Here is a 14205-nt window from a genome sequence, read left to right on the forward strand (position 1 = left end):
GCGCTACGCCCCGGCTCCCCAGCGCTACGCCCCGGCTCCCCAGCGGTAGGCTCCAGGGCCACAGCGGTAGGCCGCCGGGCCCAGCGGTAGGCCCCGGGGACCAGCGGTAGGCCCCCGGGGCCACAGCGGTAGGCTCCGGGGCCACAGCGGTAGGCTCCGGGGACACAGCGGTAGGCTCCGGGGACACAGCGGTAGGCTCCGGGGACACAGCGGTAGGCTCCGGGGACACAGCGGTAGGCTCCGGGGACACAGCGGTAGGCTCCGGGGACACAGCGGTAGGCTCCGGGGACACAGCGGTAGGCTCCGGGGACACAGCGGTAGGCTCCGGGGACACAGCGGTAGGCTCCGGGGACACAGCGGCAGTCCGTCACGCGTCACCCCCGTCAGTCCGTCACCCATCACTTACCTGGGCGGCTCGGCTGGGCGGCTCTGCACCTTCCTCTAAGAGAGGATGGTAGCAGAATGGCCGCTCCAGTGCGCTCCCGAGAAGATACAGCTCGTCTGTGCATGCGCAGAAGAGCTGTAGCGGCGAGCACACTGAAGCGGCTCGTGCTCAGAGCAGAAGACCGGACTGCGCAAGCGTGTCTAAAAAAGCAAGCCGGCAGCGAATTTAGACGGAACCATGGAGACGAGGTCGCTAGCAACGGAGCAGGTAAGTGAATAACTTCTGTATGGCTCATATTTAATGCACGATGTATATTACAAAGTGCATTAATATGGCCATACAGAAGTGTATACCACCACTTGATTTCGCGAGACAACCCCTTTAAGTGAGAATCTCCCAACCGGGTATTAGAAAATGGGTTATCTAAACGAGCCAGCCTTTAATTCTAGATAGCCAGGCAATAAAAAAAACATTATGGTGTCCCTGTATTACAAGCGCTGTTAAAAATTCACAACCAGTCTGTGACCTCACTGTTCCAAAATGAGAAGACAGAACTAATGATGAGTGGAATTTTTGAAAAGTTTGGTTCAGCTGGTTTGACAAATTTCTGTAAAAAGTTCAGTTTAGTCCAAATTAGTTTGAACTGGAACTTTACCAAATATCCCTAAAACTGCTATATTACACTAAGGGCTCTTTCACACTGACGAGGGCGATATCTTATCGAACTAGTACATCATGTGAAAGCCCCGTGGATGCGAGGCATTTTCAAGTGAAAACAGCCTTGCATCACTGCGGGGATGAAGGGAATCCCTGCCGCGACTGTTACAGAGGATTGTGGGGTTCTCCCATTGCTTTCAATGAGGCAGGCACCACTGGATTTTCACGCCCCTATGAAGGCAGCCTAAGAGTCATAAAAGCCCTGTATAATAGTAGAAGAAAAAGAAGAGGAGGAAATGATAGAGGAAAAAGAGGACAAAGAAGAAAAAGGAAGAGAAAGAAGGGGAAAAAAGAGGAAGAAGAGGAAAAAAAAATAGGAAGAAGATGAAAAAAGAATAGGAAGGTAAAGAAGAATAAGAAAATGGATGAAAAAAGAAAAGGAAGAAGAATAGGAAAAAGAGGAAGATGAAGTTTTCTTTTTTGTTCAGCTAAAATTAACCGCCTAAGTGTCTAGTTCACCGATAATCATTCAGTGAACAGTGGTTTAGTGGTATGGAGAGCACTCCAGGCCACCCGCCTCTATTCATAGTAAACAGGCAGTAGTTCATAGTGTCAGGGAATTACCTTGGGATCGCCAGGGATGCGTACCACATGTCACACTTTCAAGGCAAGAAGCCTGGACACGGACTTTTTCAAACTCAAGATGGTGTTTATTTTCTTTAACTTGTAGTGCAGCTTTACAGATAACAGCCACATCAGAGAGCAGACAAAAAATAACATCTGCCTGTCTAGCTCTAACTAAAGATCAATTCCCCTTGACTGCCAACCAGAGGGCTACCCTCTCACAGCCTAATTCCCAAAACAAGGGCAGTTCTGTTTTAGTCCTGAACTCACACAAACTTCACAGTATGACAGCTCCCATAGCTTTCCGTATCGGAGTCTATAGGTAGAAGAAGACTGCACAGTCCTCTGCTCTTTTAGCACACCCACTGGAGCTAGCCATTAACTAACTAGTAGGTGGCCTTACTCCCTGCCGCTTCACAGAATGATAGGAGTCTGGGAGAAATACACCTCCCATCCACTACAACTCCTATCATCCTGTCAAAATAGATAAATGACTGCCTGTTTACACAGGCAAAATAAAGAAAGGCGTGACAGCATATCCGTTACAAAAAGTCCAAAAGCCCTTTATTCTTCAATACAAAACAGCAGCATTTTGGCTAAGCAGCCTTTGTCAAGCTGCTTAGCCGAAACATTGTTGTTTTGTATGGAAGAATAAAGAGTTTTTGTACTTTTTGCACCGCATATTCTGTCATGCCTTTCTTTATTTTTGCTTCAAGACTGTATTCTGTGATTCTGCATCAAGTGGCCTCGCTGGAACCAGCAGTGAGGATTGTGCTGCTGGCAACACGTTTATTTGTTCTGTTTACACAGGCCAGTCGTTGTTTGAGCTTTATGCCTGCCTAAACTCAATGACAAACGATAAGCAAACGAATTATCATTTGGCATTCAGTTGCTGGAAGCATTTACATTGAATAATTATCATTTAGTTTCATATGATCCATCAAGAAAATGAATGATAATCATTAAGTGTTGAGTGAAATGCAATTATTTATTAAAACAGTCATATCTGAAGAATTGATAGGTCTTTAAATTGTATAATTATTTATTAAAAGGTTTAGACCAAATGGTGGTAGAATAGTCATCTTCAATGTTGCAGCATTATGAAGATTAGCAGAGGGTTACTGTTGGGAATTTTTGTATCTTGTCACCACCGGAAGTAGGGGTGGAAACAAGATTGAGGGTACTTGACAGGCTGGTGACACCCCCTGTTCATTATTGGCTGCACGGCTGGCTCCCCTTCCTCGGCCTCACAGGTCCTGGCACTGAGCACTGTGGTCTCCTGATGTGAGTGTCCTCCCATCTCCCCTTAGAGGCCCCGCTGTCACTCTTCCCGGCGGCTGTAGTCTCCCAAAAGCAGTCCCCTTTACCGGGCACGCTGTGACTGTCCCTGGCGGCTGTAGTTACAGCTGTAACATAGAAGCATTTAGAGCTAATAATTTAAGCCTAACTGCAAAAGTTACCCTAACCCTCCAGCCCAGGCAAGGTTCAATAGACAGGCTGGTAGACCCTTCAAGGACCTTGCGGAATTCACCCAATCGGGAGCTAGGGGTGTGACAGGGGCGTTCCTCCATATAAGCCCTGTCAAACCCCTAGCTTCCAGTGGTGACAAGATACAATAATACCTTACTGTTGTATATATGCGTGTGTGTGTACATACATTTATGTAATTTTAAGATTTTTTTAAGGTGATACATACACACTAAGTTCACGATATACGGCATTCTGAAGTTTTTTCTCCCAACCTGAAAAGAGAAAAATGCCAGTGAAGTGAGAAATAATATGAAACTCATTGATTTACCAATGCTTATATATCACATTCCAGAAAACTGCTCCCTCTCATCAGTCCTGGCCTCCATTGGTGATCACAATCTTATCCCTGTTTCACATACACAAATTAATTATATCTTCTGCATAATTCCTGCATGGAAGAGCCCACATAGGGGATGGCGCCATAACTCATAAGTCTTATGCAAGTCACTTAAAAGGTTTTTTAACAAGATCTTATGTAATCCTTACTCTACAGGATAGTGTATCACTTTATGATCGGTGGAGGTCCAACCACTAGGACCCCTACAGACTCAGAGAACAGGAATCTTGCCAGTCCCTGCATAAAGGAAGCATAGATTACACAGGCGAGCCCCCACATCATTCACTTCAATGACAGTGCCAGAATCAGTGGGGGTTCCTGCAGTCGGATCCCCACGATCATAGAGTTATCCCCTATCCTGTGGATGGGGGATTACTTTAAATTTTGTCACAACCCCTTCAACTGTGCAAAAGCACAGGGGATACATTCTGCATCTTGTCATGTACATCTCTAGCATATACTTGTCTATATATTGTGGAGGCTTGCTGCGCTCATATACAAATGTCATTTTTAAAGCTACGTATAGGCTTTGACATGTAAACATTTTCGCTTCCATTAAAAAAGTTGCACCATGTTTCATGCTGCGAACTTCATTCCTTCACTCATTTTAGTCCCCTGATATTAAGTTAGCAACCTGCTCCTAGTTTCAGACTTTTCTCCCATGCACATGCCTCTCCCAGTAATACACGCTGGAAGCAAATGCTGCGTGACCAAGATGCTGTTGCCTTTATGAACTCTCAGGTTTCAGAACAACTTCATTCCTTACTGGTTATCCCTTCAGATGCAGCCTCTGAAAGATATCTTCTCCCTTTTGCTGACAAATACTGACTGAGGAAAGTGTGATTCCACCTTCATTCTTGGGGGTCTCTCCTAAACAATCATGCACAGCCTATATGATTCTCCCCCTTCAGACTTTAAAGTGCGTGCTTTCCTCCCTATCTACTGTCTGTGTGATTGCCCTCCTTGAAAATCTGGATGCTTTTCCCCTTGTACACTCTGATCTATATACAACACAGAGAGAAAGGAGGTGAGAGCACTGAGAGTCCACACAACCATGAGCAGTGTGCTGTTGGATCTATGACAGATTCAGCAGGACAGCCTACTAAGTGTAAGGGTTACACAAACTCTACAGCAGCAAGATGGTAGGAAAGGATTACAATGTTGCTTAAAGGGGTTGGCATCTTTATCAGTTATCAAGTACCCTTGGCTTTTTACTAGAGATGATCCTTTAGAGGAGACCACAAACAATACCAATGCAAACATGTACAAATATTGAGAAACAGCACAGAGACATACCTGATGCCTTCAAAAAATCTTTGATATCTTCCTTAAGTGTTTCAAGTTTAATATCTGGATTAAATAAGCTTCCCTGTAAAATACAAACAGAATGGCGACACAAATTAATTTCTGGAAAACATACAGTTAGGGCCAGAAATATTTGGACAGTAACACAATTTTCGCGAGTTGGGCTCTGCATGCCACCGCATTGGATTTGAAATGAAGCCTCTACAACAGAATTCAAGTGCAGATTGTAACGTTTAATTTAAAGGGTTGAACAAAAATATCTGATAGAAAATGTAGGAATTGTACACATTTCTTTACAAACACTCCACATTTTAGGAGCTCAAAAGTAATTGGACAAATAAACATAACCCAAACAAAATATTTTTTTTTCAATATTTTGTTGCGAATCCTTTGGAGGCAATCACTGCCTTAAGTCTGGAACCCATGGACATCACCAAACGCTGGGTTTCCTCCTTCTTAATGCTTTGCCAGGCCTTTACAGCCGCAGCCTTCAGGTCTTGCTTGTTTGTGGGTCTTTCCGTCTGAAGTCTGGATTTGAGCAAGTGAAATGCATGCTCAATTGGGTTAAGATCTGGTGATTGACTTGGCCATTGCAGAATGTTCCACTTTTTTGCACTCATGAACTCCTGGGTAGCTTTGGCTGTATGCTTTGGGTCATTGTCCATCTGTACTGTGAAGCGCCGTCCGATCAACTTTGCAGCATTTGGCTGAATCTGGGCTGAAAGTATATCCCGGTACACTTCAGAATTCATCCGGCTACTCTTGTCTGCTGTTATGTCATCAATAAACACAAGTGACCCAGTGCCATTGAAAGCCATGCATGCCCATGCCATCACGCTGCCTCCACCATGTTTTACAGAGGATGTGGTGTGCCTTGGATCATGTGCCGTTCCCTTTCTTCTCCAAACTTTTTTCTTCCCATCATTCTGGTACAGGTTGATCTTTGTCTCATCTGTCCATAGAATACTTTTCCAGAACTGGACTGGCATCTTGAGGTGTTTTTCGGCAAATTTAACTCTGGCCTGTCTATTTTTGGAATTGATGAATGGTTTGCATCTAGATGTGAACCCTTTGTATTTACTTTCATGGAGTCTTCTCTTTACTGTTGACTTAGAGACAGATACACCTACTTCCCTGAGAGTGTTCTGGACTTCAGTTGATGTTGTGAACGGGTTCTTCTTCACCAAAGAAAGTATGCGGCGATCATCCACCACCGTTGTCTTCCGTGGACGCCCAGGCCTTTTTGAGTTCCCAAGCTCACCAGTGAATTCCTTTTTTCTCAGAATGTACCCGACTGTTGATTTTGCTACTCCAGGCATGTCTGCTATCTCTCTGATGGGTTTTTTCTTTTTTTTCAGCCTCAGGATGTTCTGCTTCACCTCAATTGAGAGTTCCTTTGACCACATGTTGTCTGGTCACAGCAACAGCTTCCAAATCCAAAACCACACACCTGGAATCAACCCCAGAACTTTTAACTACTTAATTGATTACAGGTTAACGAGGGAGACGCCTTCTGAGTTAATTGCAGCCCTTAGAGTCCATTGTCCAAATACTTTTGGTCCCTTGAAAAAGAGGAGGCTATGCATTACAGAGCTATCATTCCTAAACCCTTTCTCCGATTTGGATGTGGAAACTCTCATATTGCAGCTGGGAGTGTGCACTTTCAGCCCATATTATATATATAATTGTATTTCTGAACATGTTTTTGTAAACAGCTAAAATAACAAAACTTGTGTCACTGTCCAAATATTTCTGGCCCTAACTGTACTTCAGAAGGGTCGGTGATCCGGGGACTATTCAGATTGGAGTTGTGAAGGAATTTTGGTTTCTACATCATTGTTTTTTTTTTTTTGCTTTCCTTTAAATCATTATTGAGGAGAGGTGGGGGGAGTAATATCTATCACAAAGAGTATCAACCCTACTACACAGCACTACATGTAAACATCCCTTAAGGAGTTAAGATATATGTTCTGGCATTGATGGAGGTACCAATGAGAAGATCTCAATTCAATCTTAGAATATAAGGGCTGTGTCATCAGCTTTTCCATCACACAGCCAAATGAATAGAGCTGTGTAGCAGTTCTTATACAGCATTGGGCTGGAACTGGTGGAACGCTGAATGGGGCAACTATTCTGCTCCTAGGGCTGTGATCCTTTGTTCTAAGCAATTTGGGAGTCGCAGCACTAAAGGCATATCCTACTGATAATGCCATCAGTTTCTCATACAGTTGCCATGAAGGGGTGTAACAATGTTTAGGGAGGTACTACAGTGCTGGATATATTAGTTCAGAAAATTATGCTACAGCAGCTCTTCTGTTTGACTGGATCAGACAGGCTAGCCTTCGCTTCCCCAATCAATGAGCCCTGGGTACCCATGACCCTGACACCAGCTGTCCTTCCCTAGTCCACTTTTGATAGGTATTGCCCAATGCTTACTGGGAACCTCACAAGACTTGCTGTTTTGGAGATTGTCTAAACAAGTTATTTAACCATCTCAATTTGGCCTTTGTCAAAGTTACTCAGATCCTTAGGCTACCTTCTCACTAAGTGTAATCACTGCAGTCATTCGGCAAAGGAAACCCTGTAGCAATTACGCTGGAAAACTACAGTGGCCGAATCTGCACCTAAATGGTTAAGATTTGGCAGCTTTTTTTTGTAGCATATCTGCTGCATGATTTAACCCTTGTATTTCAGGGCCTGAATTCTGCAGTGTAAACAGACATGCTGTAGTTTAGATTCTGCAGCATTTTTCAAAAATGCTGGATACGTTGTGGACAATTTCGACACCATGTGAAGGGGATTTTTTAAACCTCCTCCAAATGGCTTTCACTGAATCTGCTGCCGAATTTTCACAGCAATTCCAGCATTGGATATTTCGCCGATTTTCCACCATATGCATTAACACGGCCTTACACTTACTACTTCCATTAAATTCATGAACTGACTGTTCACTTGATGATAAAAGTAATTTATTTCACCTGTCAGTGGTTCAATGTTATGGATGACCAATGCATATTGGTAAAGGAAATGAAACTACGCATTTATGCATTTCACTTGCGCGCACATTCCTCCCCGAGTTGATAAAAGCAATGCGCTCAATACCTTTCTTTCAGCTCCATCACATTTAAAAGGCATAGCAAATGCTGAATCATTAAACAAACAGCATAATGAAATGGAAATTGGCTAACAAGGTAAGAGGAGATGTCACAGATTAGAATAAGAAATGACCGACATACGATGGGGGATGTCATTAATGGTTATTTTTAGGATGGAATTATACACGTTGGACAAAAAAGCTTGATTAACAATCTGAAAACCATTAAAAAACATCTCCAAGTTAAAAAAAAAAACCAACAAAAATGCAACACAAATAATCATAAATAACAAGAGACAGTAATGTGTGTTCATTTTCCAACTAAGTCTCTAGAAAACTTATTAACCTACTAATGGAGCCAGTACATGCAGCACATCTGACGCAAAACTCAAATGGAGCTCTGCTGGTTGTCAACAATCACCTGGACTCATCATAGGGTCTAGATGTAAATTCCAGGTGTCGGCCGACAATCAGTGGAGCTCCGTCTCAGTTGAACAAACGATGTGTGTACTGGTACCCCAAATTTTGGCAGATAGGTTTTTTATTTTATTTTTACGTTTTTGCCTGCATGCATTTTATTTTGAAGCCTTAAATTTTTGCAGAACAAGTTGTACATTTTTAAGCCACCATCCATACTATTAACATAAAAAAAAGATCTTGAAATATTCCAGGTTTTACACTGGCCATTAGTCATTTCCTGTTTCTTGCAGCTAGCTTGTCAGCTTATATTGCTGTATCTATTGGCTGATGGGGGGACTGCAGTTGTGTTTGAATACTGTCGAAATTGGAAAATGGGGGCCGACTAACTAGTGTGATTTAGCGGTTCCTGTGACTACTGAATAAGCTATCTAAAGATGGTCGGCCATGCTATGATCACTAATAAAAGATCAATGTTGTGACTGCTGAGAAAGTGGGACAGGGGACTTTTTACGGCAAGTGTGGTGGGCTGTTTCATAGCTATTCAAAAAGTTGCGTATGAACCATGCCGCCAGGGGAAATGGCTGCGCTATTTGGTCCTGTACAAAGCAGGGAGCCTGGCTGAAGACCAAATAGACCCCACTATAGTCATGGGAGTCCATTCAGTTCCATCAAAAGATTATCCATTTGGCTGGGGGTGCCGATTTCCTGCTCTTCAAACAAGATGTATTTTCCCATTACTGGCATTTATATTAGCCGTACCTCTTCTTTGGTCCCATTGCCCTCTACAATTTTTTTATGTACATATTCTTTATGTAAACACGAACTTTTATATATATGATACTCTAATTTTATTTTTTATTCATTTTACATTTTTTCACTTTCCTCCTTGAATACTCCTAGCTAGACCGCATTTCATTTAAAACCATAATATATATATTTTAGACATCATCAATTATCTCATGTGTACTTATTCTTATTTCTTCATTTCCTAGCAGTTCTACTTGTTATATGTTTTTATTGATCACATGGGTCCCACTAGATTTTATTTTGAACCTCTTTAGCCCCGCCTGATGTTTTTAGAACTTTGTTATATTTTATCAGTTTGTTTGCATTATCTCTTTATCTACACACTGACCATTTAGCATAATGCACTTTTATTTACTTTAAAGGGGTTGTCCCGCGCCGAAACGGGTTTTGTTTTTTTTTCAAACCCCCCCGTTCGCCGCGAGACAACCCCGATGCAGGGGTTAAAAAAGAACACCGGAGAGCGCTTACCTGAATCCCCGCGCTCCGGTGACTTCTTACTTACCTGATGAAGATGGCCGCGGGGATCTTCTCACTCGGTGGACCGCAGGGCTTCTGTGCGGTCCATTGCCGATTCCAGCCTCCTGATTGGCTGGAATCGGCACGTTACGGGGCGGAGCTACACGGAGCCGGCATCCAGCACGAGCAGCCCCATTGAAAAAAGAAGAAGACCGGGACTGCGCAAGCGCGGCTAATTTGGCCATTAGACGGCGAAAATTAGTCGGCTCCATGGAAACGAGAACGCCAGCAACGGAGCAGGTAAGTGAAAAACTTTTTATAACTTCTGTATGGCTCATAATTAATGCACAATGTACATTACAAAGTGCATTAATATGGCCATATAGAAGTGTATAGATCCACTTGCTGCCGCGGGACAACCCCTTTAAGGTACATTTGAAATATAACAGCTTGTAGGTCTCCTCTTCCGGTACATGGCACGCATGCTTTAAGCAACATGTACGCTCAAATGCATGCCGGGATATGTGCATCATCGACTGTGGTGTGCCATTTCCGGTCATTGGAATGTACGCTCAGATTTAATGCTTTTTCGCCATGATTGTTCGTGAATGTGCACGTTCACTCACAAACCTAATCACGGCCATCCTGCCCCCACCCTACCACCAAACATAAGAGAAGAGACTATATAAACTTCAACATATAGCCCAACTTTAATGAACTTGTTCTTGAAACAGGTGAATCTCATCTCTTCTAAACGCGTTGCACTGACCAGGTAGCTTTTTGGTCTGTTAATATTATAATAAAAAAATGTTTTTCCACACACCATTAGATCAAGCCTAATGCTACAAGAGAACAATTATCGCTTGGCATTGCTGGATACCAGAGAGGGTTCTAGCGATCCCTAGACCCCCCCTATTGAGTAAGTACTTCAAAGTTTAGTCAAATAAAGCACAATATTGGTTTCAAAATCCACACCCTAAACGCTAGATTATATTTCTGTTTTGCATGTTTCTCTGCTTTCATGACCAAGTCCTCCCAAGTTCTTGGGCTCTCTCCACTGTGCTCTCCCTAGGATGTTTAACTGATGAGAGGTCGTGTTGCTTAGATTTATACGCCTTCCTGGACTATAGGTGTAACAGCCTGCCAGGAGGTTAGGCCATTTACACCAGATGAGTCCTCTCCTTTTATCGTGTTTTTAGTTCCTGAAGTGCTGTCTGGCTTTTAATTTCTTGTTCCTCTCTGCAAAATAACCTCTGCACAGATAAAGCATGTCTAGAATGATCTCCCATACAAAGTCAATGCGTCAGCACCTGTCTTATGCGAATGGCCCATGAAGCAGCTGTAAAGCATATCTTCTAAATGCTCTGAAGCAGGTAAGATGACAGCCCAAATTGTCACGTACAGACAACAGAATAAAAAAAACAAAAACAAAACTGTACACTCCGAAAATAAAAGAGTTAAAAAATGCAAGCTGTTTAACCCCTTCCCGCTCCAGGACGTAAGGGTACATCATGGAGCGTCGGGGTATGTATGAAGAGAGGTCGCGGTGCGACCTCTCCTTATACGGCGCAGGCGTCAGCTGTTTATTACAGCTGACACCCTCGGGCAATAGCCGCTATCGGCCGTTCGGCCAATCGCACCTATTAACCTTTTAAATGCCGCTGTCAATTCTGACAGCGGCATTTAAATCCCCCCCGTACGTTCCCCCAGCGGTGAGATCGGGGGAGCTGTGCAGGTGTCTTGACAGCCGGGCGCCTTCTGAAAGGCCCCAGGGCTGCCTTAGCAGACTGCCTATCAAGCCATCCCCGTGGGGTGGCTTGATAGACTGCCTGTCAAATGGCAGTATGACATAATGCTATAGCATTGCATCATACTGCAGAAGCAATCAAGGCATCGCTGGTTGTAGTCCCCTAGGGGGACTTTAAAGTAAAAAAAAAAAAAAAAAAAAATCAATAAAGTTTTATTAATTGTTAAAAAAAAAAAGTCCATTCTATCAAAGTAGCGCATTATTTTTCCACATGGTGTATGTCGTCCGAAAAAAAAATTAAGAACGCCAGAAATGTACTTTTTGAGTCACCCTGTCTCCCAGAAAAATGCAATAAAAAGCGATCAAAAAAATCGTATGTATTCAGAATTGGTACTATCGGAAACTACAGGACACCCCGCAAAAAATGAGCCCTTGCTCAACTACGTCGACGGAAAAATAAAAAAGTTATTGCGCGCACAAAATGACCGCAGAAAATAATTGAAAAAAAAAATAAATGTCTTTGGAAAAAAAAAAAAAAAGAGTAGTACAGTAAGAAAAAAAAAAACCTATACAAGTTTGGTATCATAGTAATCGTACCGACCCATAGAATAAAGTTATCATGTCGCTTTTGTTGCAGTTTGTGCGCCATAGAAACAAGACGCAATGAAAGATGGCAGAATGTCGTTTTTTTTTCCATTTTACTCCACTTAGAATTTTTTTTTAAGTTTTTCAGTACATTATAAGGTACAATAACTAGTACCATTGAAAAATACAACTCGTCCTCCAAAAAACAAGCCCTCGTACAGCGACGTCTATGGATAAATAAAGGAGTTACGATTTTTTTGAAGGGGGGGGGCCGAAAATGGAAAAAGAAAAAAGGGGCCGCGTCATTGAGGGGTTAACTATCTGGTTTAAATGAATTTAAAAAAAAATTGTGGTGATATAGTCCCTTTAACAGCAAAGTCCCTCATACTCTTGGGAAATATCCATTTCTTTTTTACTCAGTAAAACAGTGTGAAAGGGGAGCAGGCAATAAAAGCCTTACAGACAGACCCAGAGCAATGCTGAAGTATGTGCGGTAATACTGCAATTACTCTCCGATGAATAGCTCAGTAGGATGTAAGACTACAAATACAAGGGTCTGAAACCTCATTCTAACAAGCCTCTGGTCTTTCTACAAACCTTTGTAGACCGTACCAATTTACTAAGACCTACCACGATTAGAAACAAGAAAGACGAAAGAGGTGAGAAGTTTAAGAAACAACAGATACTGAAGGAGGTTATTCATAGAAGTATGTAAAAGGCCAATACAAGTTGTCGAGTCCCATATTCTTCACTAAAATATATATTGAAAGGCATAAAATGTCACAAGACAGAGAGTTCATAATGGATCTTGCGCATGAAAACTTTGCAACCAATGAAAAACTTGCTTTTATTTTCAGACTGGTTGCGATAGCGCACACTATATTTTTAAATAGCAGTTTTTAAAGAGTAACTATACTTTTTGTTAATGTACAAAACAGACGATTCTAAGCATTTCTGCAATAAGTTTCATCTATTCTGTACATTTTTGGTACAAATGCCCTCTTCACCTGTGCAGCTAGGTGAAGACGAGGCTGGGAAATCAGTTTTCACTTAGATACTCTGACTGCGCAAGTGAAGAAGCTGCTCCAGCTGTGCCTGCAGTGTTCTCTCTTGTGCAGGCACAGCTGTTCTGGACCCAACCAATCAGCTGTGTGAGCGCATGCTGTCAGTGCTGCTAAAACAGAGGTTGGAGCGGAAGCCTCCACGCTGACCTCCCATGTAGTGGGCGGCTCTGGTAACTGCAGGCACGGCTCTCATTGTGTTAATTAATCTCCTGCCTGTACTGCTCAACTTCTAGGCACTGTGTATGGAGAAGCCTTTTTTTGTAGAAAGCGTGTATCAATCTGCTCATCTCTTCCTGCTCTATAACATGATGCCAGCAGTTTGGGAAGCATGGTCAAGATGACAAATTACCTTACAGATTATTTGAAAAATGGAAGCAGCAACCTAAAATAACTTGCTGCCATTTAAAAAAAAAACTGTTCTCCTTTGTCTTTGCATTACAGTAGTTTTGATAGACCCATATTACCCAAAGTATTCTTAACTACTTAGCAATTGGCCTATCTTGTGCCTTTTTGCCAATCAATGCAGCGCTGGATTAACCAATCTCAGTGATCACATTGGTTTATCGATGAACCAATCAGAGCCATCGCTTCCTAGAGGCGTGATTTATGAATCCCACAACCAGGAAGTGCTCTTCTGTGGGCGAGCAAGGACTACAGGACAAGTGGCAGAGCTTCGGAGAGCAGTGGGAGGACCGGACCCAGCCTGCTAGGTAAATATTCCTTTTTTTTAATGGAATGCAGCTAGGGCTTATTTTCGGAGTAGGACTTAACCTCCTCACGATAACATTTTGCGCAGTTTTACATGGGCAGCAACAATGAACAGTTCTCCAAAAGAAAACGCATCACTGTCGCTACAAAATCGAGAGAATAAAACTGCGATATCGCTGCGATTTTGTAGCGGCGATATCCCTGCTGTCCGTGTGAAAGAGGCCTAAGGAAAAGACAACTGATTCTGCATCAATGCACTTTAAGGCCTACTGCATTTTTATTTTTCCTGCAACAGAGGTTTGTGAGGTCTTGTTTCTTGTAGGAAGAGTTGGGTTTTTTATTGGTACCATTTTGGGGTACATGTGACTTTTAGATTAGTCTTTACTGTGTTTTTTGAGAAGTGAACAAAAGAAAAGTAGCAATTCTGCCGTTAATTCTTTAAATAATTTTTATGGCGTTCATCATGCAAGATTAAAAAAAATAGAA

The 14205-nt window shown here is 42.6% G+C and overlaps 1 protein-coding gene across 3 annotated transcripts in view; it reads right to left on the minus strand.

Annotated features, from left to right (window-relative positions):
* Positions 1-14205, minus strand: part of TBC1D19 (TBC1 domain family member 19) — a 168334-nt gene that overhangs the window by 138831 nt on the left and 15298 nt on the right. For all 3 annotated transcript variants that reach the window (XM_066574627.1, XM_066574624.1, XM_066574626.1), the window contains exons 2-3: positions 4830-4902; positions 3363-3408 (exon numbers count right to left, since the gene is read on the minus strand). In XM_066574627.1, coding sequence (XP_066430724.1) covers positions 3363-3408; positions 4830-4902 — 119 coding nt within the window. The remainder of the gene's footprint in view (positions 1-3362; positions 3409-4829; positions 4903-14205) is intronic.

Source organism: Eleutherodactylus coqui, chromosome 7, assembly GCF_035609145.1.
Source record: "Eleutherodactylus coqui strain aEleCoq1 chromosome 7, aEleCoq1.hap1, whole genome shotgun sequence".
Taxonomy (NCBI): Eukaryota; Metazoa; Chordata; class Amphibia; order Anura; family Eleutherodactylidae; genus Eleutherodactylus; species Eleutherodactylus coqui.